Raw genomic sequence first — 22526 nt, forward strand, 5'->3', positions numbered from 1 at the left:
GGTCACGCTAGACCGAGAGAATGGTGGACTAGGTGTGAGGAATCTGCAAATTCACAATCAGGCAATGTTGTGCAAGTTCCTTTCCAAGATTCTGCAAACTTCTGACATACCATGCTACCAATGGTTTGCTTCGCAATACCTCAAGAAGGCAATCCTGTTTGGTACTAATAACAGAGATACAGCTCTGTGGAGAGGCCTTAAGGATCATATCCCTTTGGTTCTCAATTCCTCGACATGCGCCTTGGGCTCCGGCGATCTCATATCCTTTTGGCACGACCAATTGCTTCAGGATGGCAGGCTATACCTGCTGTTCCCTATCCTATACTCCTTTGCCAGGAACCGTTGTTGCTCGTTCCGATCGCAATTTTCTAATGAATCCGGGTCTGTGCAGCTACATCCAAACCTATCCCACTCTGCTGAGCATGAGCTTCTCTTGATGCACCAGCTGCTTGAGGCTGCAACCCCTGATGCTACACGACAGGATGTGCGCACTCCTTCCATGCTTGCCAAGCAAATCAGCGCATGATATTTTTACCGGCTACTCTCTTTTCGGGGAGTCCGCTGTGTTTTTCATCATTGGGTCTGGGACGTGCTGATCCCTGAAGCACAAAACCTTCCTCTGGCTGGCTTTTTGGGACAGACTCAACACCATAAATAATTTGGCCAAAAACTCTGGGTGGCCGTCGCTCCGAGTGCAGATTGTGATCTCTGCCCCGCTTCAGAATCAATACATCACATAGTGCTGCGTTGCCGGGCGGCATCGGTCCTCTGTCATCGGTTGCTCTTGGCCCCTTTGGCATGTAGATCGACCAACATCATAGCCTTTGTTCAACAAGCTGCCTCTTAGCTAGAGATCAACCGCAAATGGAATGTAGCCTTTGCTGCATGTGCTTGGCATGCGCGAAATGATCGTATCTTCAATTCACGCTCGTGGACGGACTCCTACATAAGGTTCTACGCTGCGGATCTACTATGCCTCTGGTGCTACAGAGCCACAAAGCAGCAGGACAAGAATGATCTCATGTTTTGGAGCAATTTACAAGCTGGATAGTCCTTAGTCCTTCCCCTTGTGTTCCAATCTCTACCCCCCCCCCCCCCCTTGTACCCTCTTTCCTCTTTTTTCGTGAAGTTGCACCATGGTGCACCTCACTAGCCTCATGTTATGTTACCCAGGCTACAGCCTGTTTTGAAATATAAGGGCGGCCCCGCGCCTCCTTTTATCTTCAAAAAAAAGTTTAAATTGTCTGACCCTAACTAAACTCCGCCACTGTGAGCACGAGTCAGAATTGTAATTCCTACAAAAGTCGTCGAACCATGATCCCAGCTTGCCAAGATAGCTTCCCTAAAAAATGAAAAGAACTCACGAAGGAAGCAAGATGGATTTTTTTTTTGCAAGTAAGTAGCAAGATGGATTATGGCGCCCAAGTATGTACACTAGTTTGGACGAGGCCGGTCTGGGCCGGTTGTTAGCTAGGATGGAGTGGGAGTGTGCTAGATATAGGTTGCCAACAGTCGAATGGGCTTTTGTTCCCTCCGAAAAACATAATACGGGGTTTCTCAGGAAACGGAAGAAATGTATAATGATGAAAGTGCTATAGAGCTCAAATGCACCTGCCATGAACAATACAATAAAAGAAGTAAAACAAAAACAAAAATTGTTGGATCTTCGACAGTCGTGCAATTTTTTTGTGAAGTAAAAACATTCATAATGCCCTCGGAAAATGAAATAAACAAGTGTTACAAAATGCTTTCAAAAGGAGTCTTTTTGGAGCATTGATTTTGATTGTGTTTTCTTCACGAAAATTGGCACGCATGTACAACATCCAGCAATTTCTATTGCCAAACAATACCAGATATCTTGAATTTATTTACTTTTTTGTTTTACTATTCACAAGAGTGCATTTGTGCTCGGATTAGAAACTCCATGTTCTGTATAATGGACATAAGGCTGTAGGAAATAGAAGGGTGTGTGTGTGTGCGCGCGCGCGCGCAACCGTTCCCGCTTGGGCCGACCTACTATGCTACGCTAGTTCTGGGTATTTCTGCTTTATACTTTTATAGTTCTTTCTTCTCCTTTTTTTGGACAATCTCGCAAAGCTCTTTCTGGCGCTGTTAGTTTCGGTGTGGAGCTTTTTCATGTTCAACTGAGGAAAAATCCTGATGTGAGCATGTGCTCGTAAATCGTAACACTCATATACGTGTATGTCCTAAAAGAACAACTGTCTCTTTTATTTGAAAAAGTCATTAAATCAAAAGGTTTTCAAGGATGTGTATATTATTGCAAATTTCAAAACTATGGATTTAATAAAAACTGCGGATTTAAAAAATATTGACGGATTTTTAAATATTGGGAACTGAAATAAATTTAGCTAATTTACGTATGTTCAATTTTTAAAAAAATATTAGTGAAATTTTTAAATATTCATGAATTTATAACACCCTTAAAGAGCCCCCCCTCCCCCCCCATGCCCGCCCAAGCAACCCTGGAAGCTCCAAATCTAGGGAGCTTAGTATCTGAGTAAAAATAAAGTTAACAAAATAAAAAAAATGCTCACAAATGTTAAAAACATTCTCGAATGTAACACTCTTACAGACAGTTGCCCTAGCAGCTCCCACAACTCCTGATGTATGGCTCCAAATCTAGGGAGCTTAGTATTTGAATAGACTTAGGATACAAAAAATAGATGGTGCAAAAGTTTTAAAAAGTATTATTAAAATTTTAAAAATGTTTGTACCATTTTTTAAAAATAGTCATGCCATTTAAAAAATGTTCACATGTTTAAAATTGTTCATGGAAATTTAAGAAAATATTCATCAAATGTAAAATATTTATTCGTTCGATTTATGAAAAAATGTTCATGACATATAAATGAACATATTCCATTTTAAAAATATCTTTCATATATTCTAAAATTGTTCACTGTGTACTATAAAATTCAACCTCTATTTAAAAGATATCCAAACATGTAATTAGAGAATGTTCAACTTTTATTAAAAAAACCAAGTGTATTCAAGAAATGTTCAACTTTTATTTGAAATTTTTTAAGTGTATTCAAGAAATGTTCAACTTTTATTTGAAATTTTTTAAGTGTATTCAAGAAATTTTTAACTTTTATTTAAGAAAAGTTCAGGTGTATTAAAGAAATTTTCATCTTGTATTTAAAAATTTACGATTGCGTATTTAGAAAGAGGAAAAGAAAGTCAACATAAAAATTAAAAATAAACATATAAACCATTAAAATAGGCTAAAAATCAGACCGGACATTTTCAAAACCAGGCTCAAGGTTCCGAAAAACCGCACGAAACTGGTGAGTTGTTCTCTATTGAGGAATGACCCATGTCGCATCGCCAAAGGCGAGTGCTATGTGTCCCTCACAATAGGCGAGACATAGCATCTGCGCAACGGGATGCCTAGGACTAGGAGGGATTCGTGTTCCCTCATTTCTGTTGCAGGTAGACTCGCACCTACTGTTCCTCGCAAAAAAAAGAAAGAAAAAGACTCGCACCTACTGTTGCTTCTGTTGCACCAGTTGTCGGATTCTCGTGTCCAATCTTGACTGCCTACGATCGGGTAGCAGCTAACGATCATTTTCGGAGGGTTACCAGCATTAAAACACACGAGAGATGAAGTTACCAACAGATGGTTAGCTGGGTGATGGTCACGTGCACATCAGGGCCGGCAGGGAGTAAATTAAGTAGGTCTCAGAGACAAACATCACGTTCCAAACGCCAACGGCCATCCACCAAATTAACCTAACACAACTACACATAAGCGCAGGCAGAGAGGGCCACATAACGAGTCAGCAATTTAAGCTAACTTACCTGCGCGACATCGACTTGCATTAACAAGACTAGGAAAACAAAGATGTCGCATAAGACATTTTGGATATTTCGGTATGGACTCTCCAATAGACTAAAATAAAATGAGTAAACAAACACATTAAAACAGAGAGAGTATTCTTTATTCAATGCATTGGTTCATCCTTGTTATTTTTGTAATTCTGTTTTAAGTGAAATTTTGTTTACATGTTTCTCCCCTCGCTGCTCGGAAACACCCAGTGGTGACCACACTGAGAGACACGAAAGCGCGCACCCCCCCCCCCCCCCCCCGGCGTGCAGATCAATGTGCTTTACGATTACTGTGAATTACAATCATGCCGAAGAGTATCAGCAAGAAAAGGGGGAATATAACTGAGCCAAAGGCATCAACGTCTAGACTCGTCTGCCTCCTTATCACAAAGATGTGTTAGGGCATCTTCAACGCTGATCCTCAAATCTAAACACCAAGTGATTTAGAAACACACTTTTCGGAGCATCAATTTTTCCCATACCTCCACGAATGTGATTTCATCGTGAAAATTTGCACGCGTGTATAAAACACATAACAATTTCAGTTTTTTCTATTTTTTTAAAATTTACTGTTCACTCAAGCTCATGTGAGCTCAAGCTCACAAACTCCATGTCCTGCACGCACACCCTTCTATTGTCTGCAGCCTTATGCCCATTATACAGGACATGGAGTTTCTAATCCAAGCGCAGATGCGCTGGGGCCATTATGTTACAAAGCATGCAGCGACACACGTATTGGTATGCGGGCCTGCTTTTAGGCACAGAGTAAAAATGATCGAAGGGAGTACTAAACCGATTCTCTTAATAAAAAATGTTCCAATTAAATTTGAAATTACTACATAATTTCTGGAGATTCGCATTTCTGGAGTGGTGTGATGAAGGCCAAGGAATTCTTTTTCCAATTTGGGACCTTCTCAGTTAGGGATGGTTCTCAGGTTCGATTCTGGAAAGATATCTGGCTAGGGAATAACCCACTAATGGTGCAATATCCGAGCTTGTATAGGATTGTTAGACATAAATTCGTCACAATCAAACAAGTTTTAGGACAAGAAAACCCTGATATTTCTTTTCGTAGGGACCTTTTTGGCCCTCGCCTGGCAGCATGGAATGAATTACTCACTCGCCTGGAGGACATTCAACTGTCAGGTGAGCCAGACATTTTTCGATGGAACTTGCATCTGAATGGCGAATTTTCAGTAAAATCCATGTATGATGCAATGGTTCATTGTGATGTTCCAGTTGATAACAGGAAATTGTGGAAGCTCAAAATCCCTCTAAGAGTGAAGATTTTCCTCTGGTTTCTTAACAGAGGAGTCATCCTAACTAGAGACAATCTGGCACGACGAAACTGGCATGGTTCCAAGACATGTGTCTTTTGCCAACATGACGAGTCTATTAAACACTTATTTTTTGAGTGTAAGTTCGCTCGGGCAGTTTGGGCCATAGTTCAAATAGCTTCGAATCTATACCCACCATGTAGTGCACGGAACATGTTCGGCAACTGGTTCCGGGGTATTGATAAACAATTTTCTGCACATATTCTTGTGGGAGCGGCGGCCTTATGCTGGGCACTGTGGCTTACCAGGAATGATGTGGTTTTTAATAACAAATGTGTCTCATCTCTATGCAGGTTATTCATGTGTGTACACGATGGCTCCGTACTTGGTCTATCCTGCAGAGGCCGGAGGACATAGACCTTTTTATGATGGCGTCTACATGGCTGGAGCATACGGCCAGGGAGGTTTTCTACCCCCATGGATGGCGGTGTGACCTACGGATAGGATCTGCCACTCATTAGGCTGGACATGTTTTTTTTTTGATTGGCATTGTATCAAATTATTTTTGCTTTTAGGGTATTCTGGAATTTTTTGGCTGTGTGCATCTAGCTATGCAGAGGCCGGGCTTTCTTTCGATGCGATTGTATCACCTCGATATATCTATTCAATGAAATGTCCTTTATCGAAAAAACTACATAATCATGGGGGCATACAAAGGTAACTATTAGAGGGAGTACTAAAACATATTCTATTGTATAATATATTTTATTGTCATCTTCAGACGATGCGCCTCGCTAAGGGCATGGACTATGAAGGCAATGTAGGTGCCCCATGTGCCACTTAGGTTGAGACCATCGTACAAAATTTTCCTGTCCAACGCAGGCATAGCTTGACCGGACCACACATGCGTCATACCTCCCTTACTTTCCCCTCTACACATGCACTATATCTTCCGCTACCGGTTCATCTCTCTTGTTTTCCTTCACTTTTTGGACGAAGCACCTACCTCCTCTGCAGGTCGTTCATCTCTACAAGCATTAGTCTTTTTCCTTCTCTCCTCCACATCAGCAGCTTTTCTTATGGGGCAGCACTTCAAGTTGGAGCGTTGGCCATGCCCTAAGAGAAGGCACCCAAAGATGACGGAAGCACACATCGTCATGTCTATTTTTAGTTTTCATTAGTGTTGGATTTTCATGCTGATACGTTTCGTTGCCTATCTTCTGCATGAAAACGCTGATAAACATGGGTTCACACACACATGGCTGGATTGTTAAATCTAAAAAATATTAACCAAACTCGTTTTTATTTTGTAACATACTCCCTCCATTCCTAAATGTAAGTCTTTTTAGAGATTTCATTGCGGACTATATTCGAATGTATATAGACACACTTTAGAGTGTAGATTCACTCATTTTGCTCTGTATGTAGTCTTTAGTGAAATCTCTAGAAAGACTTATATTTAGGAACGGAGAGAGTACATACCACTAGAGGGTAACTCACGCTTTGTCGCACCGTCCTTCGGTCTTAGAATTAATTCTATTTTCCTTTCAAGGGTTATTATAGCAATTCACATTTCACGCATAGCGTGGAGGTTATCGAGTAAACTCAAATCTTAGCGTGCACTATTAGGTTGGTCATGTAGGCCGGTCCTTCCGGTTTTGGAAACGTCTCGTTAGGTTTTGTCTTCTCTTTTTTATCTACTGTTTTTCATGTGTTTATTTCTCCTGATTGCTTTCATATTTGTTTTCATTTAATTTTTTTCATTCACGAATATTTTCGAATTTATGAATATTTTTATAAATTTGAGAACATAATTTTTATTCTTGAACATTTTTCAAAATCATAAATATTTCATCCAAATTATGAATATTTTTAAGATTTGGGAACATGATTTCAATTCTTGAACACGTTTTCATAACCATAATTATTTCACCATAATTGTGAATATTTTGCAAGTTACAAACATTTTATAAATATGCGATTTTAAAAAAATCATGAATATTCTAAGAATTGTAAATAATTATAAAGCTCATGAGCATCTTTTGGAATTTAGGAATATTTTTTATATTCGTGAAGTAGTTTAAATTTAAGAACATTTTTAAAATTCGTAATTAATTTAAAAATGGTGAATATTTTTGGAAATTCACAAGAAAAATCTGAAGGGTATTCTTTTTGAATTTTTTTAATTAAATGTCGGTTTCGATACTGTCATCCGGGACCCACGTCCTGACCAGACCCTTAAAGGTGGAGTCCACTTCAAGTAAAAACTTTGGGGCTCTCCTAGGTCTCAATTCGTACGGAGCTTAGTAAATGACATCCGTGACGTATTGCGCGGCAAAAACAAAATCAGACCTCTAAAACCTTTTTTAGAGCATCAATTTTTCCTTTTTGTCTGATATGCCGGCTCGGTCTTTCGGAGGTGCTTATAGAGGTAGGGTGTGCGTGTGTATGTACATAGGGGTGAGTGTATACACGTATATATAAACGCTTGCGTCTGTACTGTGTTAAAAATGTCATTTCTTCACGAAACTTCACACGTGGGATAGAACACTCGATCACGTTTGTTAAGAAAAAGAAGATTTTCCCCTAAAAAAGAAAGAAAAAGGAAAAATCGGTTTTTTTTGTCAGAGCGTACCATTCATCTGGTGCATGTGTAGACAGGTTCACCGAGGCCGATGGGTTCCACGAGACGGTGGAGACGGCTTGGCAGTCGGTCCCCCTGCACGATAATGCCTTCCTGACCTTGGATAACAAATTGCGAGCCACAGCCAAAGCACTGCAACGTTGGAGCGATCGGTGGATTGGAAATGTCAGGATGAAGAACCTCATTGCCCTAGAGGTCATTGCTCGGCTTGATGAGGCCATGGACTCCAGGGCTCTCTCCCTGGACGAGCACGCCTTGTGCAGACTACTCAAGCGGAAGCTACTCGGGCTGGCGTCGTTGCAGAGGACAATAGCAAGGCAAAGATCGAGGTTGTTGCAGCTCAGAGATGGCGAGGCCAACACCGCATACTTCCATCGTCAGGCCTGTCATCGCCAACGTAAGAATGACATCCTCTCCTTGCAACACAACGGGCAGACGTTCACGAATCAGGAGGAGATCGCAAATGCGGTAGACGAGTTCTACTCAGCGCTGCTCGGAACCGCTCCCGAGCGTGACTACTCGCTCCAGCTTGACGCCCGCGATCTTCCATGGAAGAACCTGGCTCACCTCGAAGCCCCATTCACAATCGAGGAGATTGAGCACATCGTCAAGAACATGCCAATGGACAAATCCCCTGGGCCGGATGGATTCACGGGACGTTTTTATGCCTCTTACTGGAGCATTATTAAGGACGATATGATGCGGGCGATGGGCCAGTTCTATAGAGGTGACATGCGCGGCCTACCGGCGATCAACAAGGCCATCGTCGTCCTCTTGCCGAAGAAAGCAGGAGCGGTTCAAATCACGGATTTTAGGCCCGTCAGTCTTGTTCACGGGGCGCTCAAGATCTTCGACAAAGCTCTGGCTGTCAGGCTTGCTGGCGAACTGCCGTCCCTCGTGGGTAATCATCAGAGTGCATTCGTAGCAGGGAGGTCCTTACATGATAATTTCATGCTCGTTCAGTGCACAGCCCGGCGCCTCCACGCGCTGCGTGACCCTTCTGTCATGTTGAAGCTTGACATATCCAAGGCCTTCGACTCAATTCAATGGCCTTTCCTGCTTGAGGTGATGAGACAGATGGGTTTTAGGCGGAGATGCATCACTTGGATCTGTGGCATGCTTTCCACTTTGTCCACTAGAATCTTGGTCAATGGGAGGCCAGGCGATGCCATCTTTAACTGCCGCGGGCTCAGACAAGGGGGGCCGATCTCTCCTATGCTCTTCATCTTATGCATGGAGCCACTCCACCGGCTGTTTGCGAGAGCCACTGATACGGGTTTGCTGGCCCCACTGGCACGCTCGGGCCTCAAACAAAGACTCTCCATGTTCGTCGATGATGTCATGGTTTTTCTCAAGCCAAAATCTCAGGAGCTCTCAGTGTGCTCGTCGATCCTCGACATGTTCGGGCACGCTTCGGGGCTGCATGTGAACCTTGCCAAGACGGCAGGCTTTCCCATCCGGTGCTCCTAGGAGGAAATGCAACTCGTCCGCGATATGCTTGGTTGCTCGACGGCAGAGTTCCCGTGCAAATACCTTGGCCTCCCCCTCACCATAAGGAAGCAAACGGCAGTGCAATTTCGTGGACTCGTGGACTAGCTCGCCGCGATGCTGCCACACTGGAAGGCAACGACTCTGCCAAAGAGCAGCAGACTCCTTCTCATCCAATCAGTTCTCACAGCGATGCCCATCCATTCAATGTTAGCTCTGGGGCTGCCACCCAAAACGCTCGCAGCAATGACCAAAATCTGTCGGAGTTTTCTGTGGAGCGGCAAGGCGGAGGCAGGAGGAGGCGCATGTGCAGTCGCCTGGGACGTCGTCTGCCGTCCAAAGTGGGCAGGCGGTCTTGGCGTGCTGGACTTGCGTTGGATGAACGTAGCTTTGCAGACAAAGTGGATCTGGTTACAAAAGACGGACACCTCCAGGCCGTGGGCGGAATTTGCCATTCCCGTGCCCAAGGAGTCAAGACTTCTCTTCCAGACGGCAGCGCGCGTGCACCTTGGCGATGGCAAGAACACTTTGTTTTGGGAGGATCGATGCCTTATGGGATCCCGCATCCAAGAGCTTGCGCCACGTCTCTATGACCGCATCCCGGCGCGTGTGAAGAAATCTAGAACCGTCTACGAAGCCATAGGCTCAGATGCTTGGGCGCGTGACCTCGGGCCAGCCATTGACCACACCACCTTGGAGCAATTCTTGTCCCTATGGCCCGCGGTCGCGGCCACCCGCCTGAATGAGCACGACAGCGACGCTATTACCTGGGCCTGAGCAAGGAGGGGCAATTCTCGGCCAGATCGGCCTACCAGGCCAAGTTTTGGGGGCTCCAGGTTTCACCCACGGCTTCGCTCTCCTGGGACTCGCGAGCGCCGCTCAGATGCAGGTTCTTTTCCTGGCTAGCCACTAAGGAGAGGTGCTGGACCTCGGACCGACTGGCGAGGCGGGGATTACAGCACCAGGACGCATGCCCGTTGTGCGATCAACATGATGAAACGATAAACCACCTGCTTCTGCACTGCATTTTCGTCCGACAAGTGTGGACTCGAGTCCTGCCCGCGCTGGGCATGGGGCATGCTGAGCCTCGCCAGGAAGAGACGCTATCGGACTGGTACGTGCGCAGCGGGCTGGACAGGATGACCAAGAAGCGAGCAAGGCCGAGGCGCGCGACTTGCTTGCTAGTCCTCTGGGAGGTGTGGAAGCACCGGAACGAAGTTGTGTTCAATGGCAGGACTCCATGTCTTGGAGACTTGTTGAGGAAAATTGCTAGCGAATACGTGCTATGAAAAGACGCGGGACTGCTCCGCGGCGATGACGATATGCACCAGGGCATCGAGGCAGCTCTAAGATGGGCGCAGGGCGAGTAGTCACATAGTGTGCCGGGTAGAGTTAGGTGGAGTTGACGTGGGTGTCATGTAGCCGTGCCCTGTAAACTATTTTGGGGTTCTTTTCCCCTTCTTCTCTTAATAGATGATACGCACACTCATGCTTATTCGAGAAAAAAGTAGACAGGTTCGCCGAGCCCCTGCGCCACTTGTGCTTCCGTTTCAAGTTTTTTAACTATCGAGGTTAAAGTTTCTGGAATCACGCGGAATGCATGATGTGTCTCTCTAGGCGCAGACCCCTGCCATCCTGTCCACGTGCGACACGAAGGCCTCGCCGGCCCGCGGGCCCTACGCCCAGAACGTCACCGTCCACGTACCGACGCAGACACTCGGCTCACGGCTCACGGCTCGCCCGCGTCGTGCAGACGTGCGGCGCGCGCGCACCACTCGCTCCGCCAACCACACCCCACGACACCGGCGGCAAGGCGAAGCGCAGCGGGCCCCACCGCAGCTTGCCTTCCCGTCCAGGCTCCAGCCTCCACGGGGTCCACGCTCCCACCCAACAGAATAAAACCGTCGGGCACGGCACGGACGGCCACCAGCGCCCCTCCCCGAGCACCGGCCTCCAACAAAAAGAAAAAAAACACCAGCCGGCGCGTGCACGCAGACGGTCCAGACGCCAGGCAGACGCGGATGGGCAGCCTCGCCGGCGGGGTCGGGGCCAGGCGGCCGCGGTTCCTGTGCCTGCACGGCTTCCGGACCAGCGGCGAGATCATGCGGAAGCAGGTGGTGGGCAAGTGGCCCGCCGAGGTCACGGCAAGCCTCGACCTCGTCTTCGCCGACGCGCCCTTCCCCGCCGAGGGCAAGTCCGACGTCGACGGCATCTTCGACCCGCCCTACTACGAGTGGTTCCAGTTCGACAAGGTCCGCCCCGCCTCCACCTTCCCTTCCTCCCACGGTCGCACCATCCCGCCCATATCCCCATTGCCTGATCTAATTCTGCCAATCTCCTGCGTCCAACTTTGGTGGAGCCAGTGCCACCTTTTTGTTAGCTTTTGTACTAACTCCTCCCCAGAATGTCGGCCTGCGGATCTGAGTTTATTTTTTACCCACGTTGTATTCATGGAGTTTTTTCTCTCTTTGAAAACAGGGATTCACGGAGTACAGGAATTTCGACAAATGCCTGGCTTACATCGAGGAGCTGATGATTAAAGAAGGGCCCTTTGATGGGCTGATGGGTTTCTCCCAGGTAACAGGACTGGGATCACCTCTTCCCTAAACATATTTGCTGTCACTATATTGTCAATTAACGATTGCAAATTGTCATGGTAATACCAGGGTTCGATTCTATCTGGCGCACTTCCGGGGCTCCAAGAACAAGTAAGCTGACAGATTCTGATAACCTTACCACATCAACTCCAGTTCGACTGTTCCACTAGTAGTTCTTCCTAAGATGTGCCGAATTGCTGATAGAGCTGCAACGTTCTTTACCTCACCGTTTTGTGTTTTGTTGGCAGGGATTGGCCTTGACTAGAGTTCCTAAGATCAAATATCTCATAATCATAGGCGGGGCCAAGTTCCGCTCACCCGCAATAGCCGATAAGGCGTACGCCAACATGATCAAAATCCCCTCGCTTCACTTCCTCGGTACTTCAATATGTTCTTCACAGATTAGTCCTTTACAGTTGCCATGCTGGTTGTGGTTGGTTGTTGGCTAGCGTATGTTCTCTCAGTTGCTTCCTAGGCGGTGTGTGCGTATGGCTGTCTCCTTATCATATTTATTTTCCAGCCGGCATGCCTACTTCATGTGCAGTTATGTTCTAGTGTTTATTATGTGATTAGGAAATGTACTTAAAGTACTCTCACCAACTGTGTGCTTCTTTTGTATCATACTTATAAAAAAACTTCCAAAGGCTTCATGTACTCTAACGATAGTACTCATGAAAAACTTCCAAGAGCTCGATGTATTCTAATGATGGTAAACAGCATATTATTAGGGGATAATTTACAGAGGAAGGACATACCATAGGATCATCCATGACATAGTTTACACTCTGAACGATATATATTGTGTGAGGTCAAGCTTTGACATATCATCTGATGACACCATTTCTAGGGGTATATTATTCCCATGGTTACTTAGTCGATAGTCAAATTCTCATATCATTCCATGTTGAGTGTTCATTTTGGAAGATTTGAAGCCTTCGTAGGTCAACTGAGTAGTGAGCAAGTAACATGGGAGCATTAACACACCGGTTTATTTGATTTGCAGGCGACAATGACTTTCTTAAACCCCATGGTGAGCAGCTCATAGAGTCATTTGTGGATCCATTCATTATACGGCACCCAAAGGGCCACACAGTCCCAAGGCTTGTTGGTAAGCTCATATTTCCATCTACGAAGTCCTCTGAACGGCATAAGTTTAGGCAGTAATATCGATCCAGTTGTAGTGCTAATGTTGATATTTAGAAGTCCGGAAGAGATTAGTAGGTAAACTGTAAACATGAGAGATTTGTGATTGGAGGCCACAGGATCACAAACTTAAGCTGCAAAATAAACTTCAGTATTGCTCTGTTGATCTGATTCAGGGTTCGATATCTGTACATGCACCGGCGGAGCTATGATGCCCCCCCCCCCCCCCCACCCCACCAGCTTTGGACCAAGCAGTGAAGAATTTTTTTGGGGGGAGTGCCTAGATGATAACTTTTTTAGCATTTTGCACCCTCAAACACTCATGCGTTAGCCTTGCCCCCTGCCCCCACCAGCAGTTTGTACCTAGCTCCGCCACTGTGTACATGCTAAACATATTTCTGGATGGAAGAACTTCAAATAGCTCTTGGGGTTCAAGCGACCTATCAGTTTCTTGGTTCACTACTATGCATCGATATGAACGCCCTAAACTTTCTAACGTAAAATCACGCTTGTTGTTGTATGCAGATGAGACGAGTTTGGAAGTCATGTCCCGTTTCCTTGACAAGATGGAAAAGGAGATATCTGAACTTCCATCCGTCAAGGCCGAGGCCGAAGCAGCCGCTGATGTTGACGAAAAAGAAGTGTGCATCTGATAGCACCTCAAGGATTAGTGCCTGAATACACATCAAATACGCATATAGGCAAATCATACAGCTGTGACCTCCTTAGTTTTGTGTTGTTGCAAGTGTGTGTGATTATTATTCAATAATGATAGCTATCGTCTAGCTCTTTGCCACTACTCCTTCACATCCTATGGACCTAGTATATTTTCTCGTGTTGATACTGTATCTCTATAGTACAACAAATAACACGAGGAAAAAAAACGGAAGTACAAGATCCGTGTAAAATACATGTAGAATTTGTTAAGCTAAGGAAGAGAGAACATTGTGTGACCAACATATGGTTGGATGGTTAGGAGGACAACGGTATCCTCAGCCCACCAGGTTCAAATCATGGTGCTCGCATTTTTTGAATTTATTTCAGGATTTTCGGTAATACATGTTCAAAAAAAAAACTGCATGTTCCAATTTTTTTTTACAAATACTGTACAGAAATAAAGAACAGACGGCCTCGGCCAACACTCAGCAAGACCATCTCGTCTCATGTTCTTTCCGAGCCAAACAAAAATTGAAGCATGGAATCACCCGATTGGCAGAACCATACAGAAGCAATAGCGCGGCGGAAGCAACACCAAGTACAAATCAGAGTGGCGCAGCACAGCAGCGACCCAAACCCGAGAGAGATGGCCGCGGCAGCTCACCTCCGTTGTCACATCGTCTTCAATTCGGCGAGCAACGCCCGGCGTCACACGCAGGCCTCCGCCCCGTCGCTCTCGCGCGGTCGCCTCCCAACGGCTCGAAAGCCTCCCGTGGCCGGCTGCCAGCGCCACGGCGTAGGGGCCTTGGAACTAGGCGACGGAGCGGCGAGGCGGCCGGCGCCGCGGTTCCTGTGCCTGCACGGGTTCCGCACCAGCGGGGAGATCATGCGGAGGCAGGTGGCCCGCCGGCGTCACGTCCCGCCTGGACCTCGCCTTCGCCGACGCGCCCTTCCCCGCCGAGGGCGACTCCCCGGTGCGCGGCGTCTTCGACCCGCCCTACTACGAGTGGTGCCACTTCGCCGGCGAGGTCAGTCCGGCGGGCCTCCGACAGACCAGGTAGTGCGCAGTTGACTTTCCAGTTAGACTGACAGGCAAGATCACTTCACACCTGGGATCGATCGATCGATCTCGGGACAGGATTTTTTGAAGTACAAGAACTTCGGCGAGTGCTTGGCCGGCATCGAGGAGCTGATGGTGAGACAAGGGCCGTTCGACGGACTGTTTGGTTTCTCTCAGGTGGTAAACTACTTCAACTTGGGTTCCATTAGCTTCGAGCTTCGTTTCAGACATCAATCGTCATACTCATACTACTCCGATGAACTGATGAGTAGTACTATTGTGATCATCATATTCAGGGCGCCCTCCTGTCGGCCGCGCTTGTTGGTCTCCAGCAATAAGTGAGTTGTTAATCGTCCTCGTCGTCTCCTGCAGTTCATGCTACTTCTTTGGATCGACTGCGGCTAAATCGACCTGAGCATTTTGTTCTTGTGTTCTATGGCAGGGGTTGGCCTTGAACATGGTTCCTAGGGTGAAGTACGTTATGATCATATCCGGTGCGAAGATCCAATCCCCGGCATTGGCTGCCAAGGCGTACGCCAACAAGATCAACTGCACTTCGCTTCACTTCATTGGTAACTGCCATCTTATCGTCTTAGCAATTGTCAGCAGAAGTGTAGTGAGCAACTGCAATGGCTGAAGCTGCAGTTCCTTGCGCGCAGGTGACGGTGACTTCGTGAAGGCCCACGGCGAGGAGCTGGCGGACTCGTTCGTGGATCCACTTGTCATACGCCACCCGGCCGGACACACGGTCCCCAGATTCGGTAAGCACGCCACGCCTAGCCTGTAAATTTGGAAGACAGCATTTGGGTTCATGGCCGAACGTTCAGAAAGGTGCAAGACAAGGTTATTGACTGAGTTTTGCTAGTTTACATTTTGTTTTGTTTTTGTGATCGACATTTGCAGACGAGAAGGGTCTCCAAGCGATGCTCGGCTACCTTGACAAGATTGAAAGGGATCTGGCGAGAGATTAATCAATTGTGCTGACCACCACTCTGTTTCATGAGTTTATGGCACAATAGTGATATAACATGGGTGGCTGACATTTGAAGACCACGATAACCGTTTGACACAAGACTGCAGAGAAGAGAAAAGTATTAGGCTGTTACTATCTCTATTCCAGTGAATAAGAAGCGCTCGCATTTATTTTAGAGATTTAACGAAATAGTGGAGACCGTGAACCAGCCATTGGTTGGTGCAATAATATATATTCATTCGGCAGGAGACAGTTCTGAAGATCACGGAAATGCTGGGAGAAACGTATGAAAGAGCAAATATAAACTTTTGGGTTGTGCTTAGGCCTTTTTATTATCACAGTACAGACGCGGATGCTCATACACATGCACATACACCCACCCCTGTCACGCACGTACGCACACCTTATCCTTATGAGCCCCTTTGAGAGTCCGAGCCGACACATCATCTTGTACTTAGGCTTGACAGAGGTTGTTGTCTGCCTCATATGTTCCTTGGCTTTCTTTTTATTTTTGCCCTTTCTACAATTTATTTTCATGTAATAAATGAAAATCGACAAGGAGGCTCATTGTTTCAAATAAAATAAAATTGGGGGGAGACAAAGTTCACATCAACATTGTTTAACTCAAAACATCGGTAATGGTATAACTCAAACTTGATGCTTCGCCTATGGCTCTAGTCTCCACATGTGCGTGTGTGCGTGTACTCGGTGATTCTAAAAAGTTTGAATCATTATTCAAACACTCAAACACATTTTTTTTAAATTTAATAATATTCTCTTGAGCATTCCTTTTGGGGAATAAAGGCCAATTTTGATCACATTCATGCTGTGTGATGCCTGCCGTGGAGGGTCCGTGGGAGCTGCCTGGTGTTTGTTTGATCGGAGTCCAGGAAAATGTAGCGCTAGCCTGGCTAGAATACTCAGGCAGATAGTTAGCCTGCGAGGCATCCTTTTTCAGTCACCTGGACTGTGGACTGCAGCTGCCTGGCCCTAATAAAGTGATGTGCACACGGGCGGAACCATGATTTGAACATAGGGGGGACCGAGTCACGGCAAAAGGAAAATAACGTGACAAATGTATTGAATGTTTCTGATAAATTATACGGTCAGTGGAGCAATTTTTTAATATATTTGTACTAGTTTAAATTTGGCTTTTGACTGCCAACAAGAGCAAATGAGCTCATCCGCAAAAAAGAGAGAGCAAATGAGCATATAATTGGTTCAAACGAATATATAATTTTCCTCTTCATAACTACACAATTGACAATAAATTAAATGTAAATGATATAATCAATGCATCATCCCTAATTTGCAGTACATATCTGACTAATTCATCTAAATCAAGGAACTGCTGCATCCCAATCCAGATTTTTGGATCCGTAACATAGTACAAATCAATGGGAGACTGACGGTAGGATTTTCTTGCACGTCGGTAGTCGTGTGGTCGCCGGGCGCCACATGGCAGCTTCACCCATTGTCGCTGGTCCGGATTAGTAGTGCAGTGCCGCCGTCGGCGATCTGTGAACAATAGTTGATCTACAGTGATTCGCAAACAGTAGTATCGCCCCTGACTTGCCTTCTTCATTTTATACAAGAGGTCACTGTAGCTCCGTGACATCTCTTATGCAAGTCAGAGGATCCGGTTCCACTAAACTGAACAATAGTTTTTTTTTAGAAAAAACTGAACAAAAGTTGATCTACAGTGATACGCACGCAGCGCAGAAACAGTTTGTTTAGACAACTTCGCGAAGCTTTATTTTTTTTACGGGGGAAAAAGGATTTCTCATTACTTAGGGTGGCTTCTCAGCCTCGGCCAAACGTACAACCTACTCGATCCCCGAGAGGAACCACACAACGGTCCTTGGGGTCCTACGCCCATAAGAGACAAGTTCATGGCTACATTTATTCTGTGAACGTAAACAAGAAATAAAAGAAACCTCTCTTTCAGCACCGGCAGCTAGTTCTTTGATCTCTTGGACGAGGCCGCGATAGACTGACCGGTCCTCCGTTCGGGCTGTGATCATTGCCACGGCCTCTACACAATCTAGCTCCACCTCTACCGGTAGCTCAGTCCGGTGGAGGGCCGGCTCCAGGCCCTCCTTACACGCCGCCAGTTCAGCCCCAAGCGCAGTATTGCATGTGCGTAGTTCTCTGCATGCAGAAAAGATAATCTCTCTCCGGTTGTCCCGCAGGATCATCCCTCCTCCGGCTGCTCCTGACGCCGTCACGTACCTGCCATCAGTATTCAGCTTTGTGAAGCCCGGCCTTGGTGCAGACCATGCCCTCTCCTCCTTTGCTTCCTTTTGGGGGCGCATGGTAGACTGGGGAGGGAGGACCGTCATCTTGCCCTTGATCATGTCCGCATGTGGGTGTTGTTGGATGAAGAGTAATGAGTTGATATACCCATGTAGGAAACGGCGTGATGCTTCAGCTGGGGGTGGCTTCTTAGCATGAGTGATCTCGTTCCTGACCTGCCAGTTCCTCCACATGATCATGACGACTATCATCCTCGTCGCCTCGTCTAGGGGGTCTAGCAAGTTGAAGAGCCAATCCGGCCCAGAGTTCCTGATCTCCTCCACCTTCGGGATACACCAATCCCTCACCATGGATCGCCACAAGTCCACCGCCAAGGGACACCTGCAAAGGGCATGGAACACGTCCTCCCGTTCGAGTCCGCACAAGGGGCCATAATGTTTACAGGGATGAAATAAATATCATTAGTATGGCCTAACCAAACATGGCGACCCGGTCCTAACCTCAAAGCATGCTTCGCTAAATTGTGAGCCTCAACATTTGAGCTCCTAAATTCGTGGACTATATTACATGAAATAAAAGACGATAAACTCAGTTTGATCTCTTGAATGATCGCCCCATAACCTGCAGCACTTCCACGCCAGACATCTTGGACCACACCTTCACTGTCCGAGGCTAGATGAATTTGTTGCAAATTCAGATCCGCTGACAGAGCCAGCCCTTCCCTTAAAGCGAGAGCCTCCAATGTAGCAGGATCATCGATGTTGTTGAAGACTATCGCTGAGGCACCAAGAAAGTCCCTTGCTGGTTTCGACACACCACTCCAACAGCTCCACATCGTCCAGTTCTAACAGTAGCATCGACATTCAATTTTGCATGAGACTCAGGAGGTGGCAGCCAACCAGAATTCCGCTGCCTCACCATGTTGTTTTTATCATCTTTCTTCGTCGGGATTTGGAGCTCCCTCATATAGGATGTGATGTGCCCATGAATTGTGTGTGGATTTTTGAAAATATCCTCGTGAATGGCCTTCCTGCGCGCGCTCCATATGGCCCATAGAGTAACCGCTAACCTGACAAATTCTTCTGAAGATAACTCTCTGTTCATAGCAATGATCCATGTCTTTGCGCTCTCCTCGTGGTGAGTACTCATTTGGTCTAGAACTTCATCGGAAGACAATGCCCAAGTACTATGCGACACTGGGCAGTCTATCAACACGTGTCTCCACGTATCATGAGCACTGCACAAGTTACACGAAGAGGTCATGGCCATATTCCGACGATGGAGTACCGCACCAGACGGTATAGAATGCCTCGCCAGTTGCGAGAGAAAGACTCTTAGTTTCGACGGAACTTGCACTTTCCAAAGCGATTTCCACTCGTTGCTTTCAGCCTCAATGTGTGATGTACCCTCGCGATCCTCCAACCAGCTCTCCCTGTTGTACTTAGTCCGAAGTACCATGCGATATGCGGAGCGGACTGAAAAAGAGCCTCACGGCTTCTCATACCAGGCCCAAAAATCCGCGATCCTTCTCGTGCATAATGGAATTTTGAGGATTGACTCAACATCAAAATGTGTGAACACAGATCGGACCGGCTCCTCCCTTGAAAGCACAAGTGCTCCCTGGGTGGTTTTGGTAATTAATGTCAACATATCTCTTGTTGGACTAATGTTTTCATCTAGTATATTTCAGACAAGTTCAACAGATGGAGTGGCGTGGACAAGAGGATATGGAACCCCTTCAAAATGCTAAGGACAAAAGATTGGCTCAGGCTCCAAAGCTCAAGACTCTACATTTTACTTTTAGTGATCCAAGATCACATTGAGTCCATAGGAAAGCCAATACTATTAAAAGGGAATGAGGTCCTGCTTAATGGCTTGCTTGCTCAAAGTGCTTAGTGATATGCTCCAAAACCCTCAACCACTTTCTCATATCCACATATGTCCCAAAACAAAAAGTCAAACTCGACCCCACCGAAACTTTCTATCCGGCGCCACCGAGTTCAGTTGACATAGCCACGGCCACAAACCCTAATCAATTCGGTCTCACCGATGGGATCCCGGTCTCACCGAGATGGGCTTGCAAACTCTCTGAATCATGTTGCATTAAGTTCGGTCTTACCGAGTTGTGTAATTGGTCCCACCGAGTTTGCCTGACCAACTCTCTGGTTAGCCTATTACCAAAATCGGTCCCACCAAGTTTGTGTAATCGGTCTCACCGAGATGAGGTTTTACCCTAACCCTAGCACATCGGTCCCACCGAGTTGATCATATCGGTCCCACCGAAATGCCTAACGGTCACATTATGAACTGAATCGGTCCGACCGAGTTTTCTGATTCGGTCCCACCGAGTTTGGTGATTTGTGTGTAACGGTTAGATTTTGTGTGGAGGCTATATATACCCCTCCACCCACTCTTCACTCGTGAGGAGAGCCATCAGAACATGCCTACACTTCCATCATACATTTTCTGAGGGAGAACCACCTACTCATGTGTTGAGGTCAAGATATTCCATTCCAACCACATAAATCTTGATCTCTAGTCTTCTCCAACTTGCTTTCCACTCAAATCATCTTTCCACCAAATCCAAATCTGTGAGAGAGAGTTGAGTGTTGGGGAGACTATCATTTGAAGCACAAAAGCAAGGAGTTCATCATCAACACACCATCTATTACCTTTTGGAGAGTGGTGTCTCCTAGATTGGTTAGGTGTTACTTGGGAGCCTTCGTCAAGATTGTGGAGTTGAACCAAGGAGTTTGTATGGGCAAGGAGATCGCCTACTTCATTACCCTTCGTGGGTTGAAGTCTCCACCAACATGGATGTACGATAGCACCACCTATCGGAACCACGCCAAAACTCTCCGTGTCTCCAATTGCGTTTGCACACTCCAATCCCATCCCTTTACATTCTTGCAAATTGAATGATTTACTTTCCGCTGCTCATATACTCTTGTCATGCTTGCTCGATATGTATTGTGAATGTTTAATCTTGTGCTAAAACTCCACCTTAACTTGAAGAAAATAAAAACTGCAATTTTTTCTTGTTAAGAGTCTATTCACCCCCCTCCAGACACCTCTTCTCGATCCTTTCATCCCTCCATTTCGCCGTGGTAGGATCTATGAGATCTGACACCATTTGAGGAGGGTTCTGCACGAGTGACGTGATTAGCCTTTTGTAACTTCCTCTCAGAATCCAGTTATGGTCCCATATGTGAGTGGTTTCTCCATCCCCAATCCGTCGGATAATTCCTTGCGTCATAATATCCCTTCCTTCTAAAATGGCTCTCCATATTTGCGAGGGGTGGAAACCTAGTTTAGCAACAAGAAGTGAGCAATTAGGAAAATAAACAGCCTTTAAAATTCTTGCGCTTAATGAATCTGGTTCAGTCATCAATCTCCATGATTGCCTCGCCAAAAGGGCCAAATTAAACAGCTCTAGGTCTCGAAAGCCAAGACCCCCCCATATGCTTAGGCCTAGTCATGATATCCCATGCAACCCAAGCTGGTTTTCTTCTCCCTCTCTTGCTTCCCCACCAGAACTGGCGTATAATGGATGAGACATTATCACACAGACCTCTCGGGAGCTTGAAACATGACATGGAATACACAGGGATTGCTTGAGCAACTGATTTTATGAGTATCTCCTTGCCGCCTGCAGACAAAAGTTTCCCCATCCATCCTTTTACCTTCTCCCAAACTCTGTTCCTCAAATACTTAAAAGTGCCATTTTTTGAGTGACCAACATCGGTTGGCATCCCCAAATACCGATCGCTGAGAGACTCGTTCTGGACCTGGAGTTTGTTCTTCACCCCTTCTCTTATTATCTGTGGGAATCCTTTGCTGAAAAAGATAGATGATTTTGCATTATTAATCTTCTGACCTGATACGTCTTCGTCGTATCTATAATTTTTGATTGTTCCATGCCAATATTCTACAACTTTTACATACTTTTGGCAACTTTTTATACTATTTTTGGGACTAACATATTGATCCAGTGCCCAGTGCCAGTTCCTGTTTGTTGCATGTTTTTTGTTTCGCAGAAAATCCATATCAAACGGAGTCCAAACGGGATAAAAACTTAATATATGTGAATTTTGGGAAGTGGAATCAACGCGAGACGATGCCCGAGGGGCCCATGAGGGTGAGGGGCGCGCCCCATGGGGTAGGGCGCGCCCTGGGCCCTTGTGGCCACTCCGTAAGGCGGTTGGTGCCCTTCTTTCGCCGCAAGAAAGCCAATATCCGGATAAAAATCGTGTCCAAATTTCAGCCCAATCGGAGTTACGGATCTCCGGGAATTTAAGAAACGGTGAAAAGGCAGAATCAGGGAGCGCAGAAACAGAAGGAAACAGAGAGAGAGAGAGAGAGATCCAATCTCGGAGGGGCTCTCGCCCCTCCGCCGCCATGGAAGCCAAGGACCAGAGGGGAAACCCTTCTCCCATCTAGGGGGGAGGTCAAGGAAGAAGAAGAAGGGGGGCTCTCTCCCCCTCTCTCCCGGTGGCGCCAGAACGCCGCTGGGGCCATCATCGTCACCGCAATCTACACCAACAACTTCACCGCCGCCATCAACAACTCTCTCCCCCTCTAT

The 22526-nt window shown here is 46.3% G+C and overlaps 1 protein-coding gene and 1 pseudogene across 1 annotated transcript; both read left to right on the forward strand.

The window, feature by feature from the left end:
• The first annotated feature begins 11140 nt into the window (after nt 1-11140).
• Nucleotides 11141-13955, forward strand: LOC109765485 (uncharacterized). The gene is made up of 6 exons (XM_020324268.4): nt 11141-11510; nt 11737-11835; nt 11925-11966; nt 12104-12233; nt 12859-12963; nt 13524-13955. The coding sequence occupies exons 1-6, from the start codon at nt 11280-11282 to the stop codon at nt 13649-13651; spliced, it is 735 nt and encodes a 244-aa protein (XP_020179857.1). The 5' UTR covers nt 11141-11279; the 3' UTR covers nt 13652-13955.
• Nucleotides 13737-15936, forward strand: LOC109765484 (uncharacterized; annotated as a pseudogene).
• The last annotated feature ends 6590 nt before the right edge of the window (nt 15937-22526 follow it).

The sequence above is a fragment of the Aegilops tauschii genome, chromosome 2 (genome assembly GCF_002575655.3).
Source record: "Aegilops tauschii subsp. strangulata cultivar AL8/78 chromosome 2, Aet v6.0, whole genome shotgun sequence".
Taxonomy (NCBI): Eukaryota; Viridiplantae; Streptophyta; class Magnoliopsida; order Poales; family Poaceae; genus Aegilops; species Aegilops tauschii.

Excerpts from the sequence above, each read along its gene's own strand:
- LOC109765485 (XM_020324268.4), top strand. The coding sequence starts at position 11,280 with ATGGGCAGCCTCGCCGGCGGGGTCGGGGCCAGGCGGCCGCGGTTCCTG. Across the intron at positions 11,511-11,736 it reads AGTGGTTCCAGTTCGACAAG|GGATTCACGGAGTACAGGAA; the intron begins GTCCGCCCCGCC and ends CTTTGAAAACAG. Across the intron at positions 12,234-12,858 it reads CCCCTCGCTTCACTTCCTCG|GCGACAATGACTTTCTTAAA; the intron begins GTACTTCAATAT and ends TTTGATTTGCAG.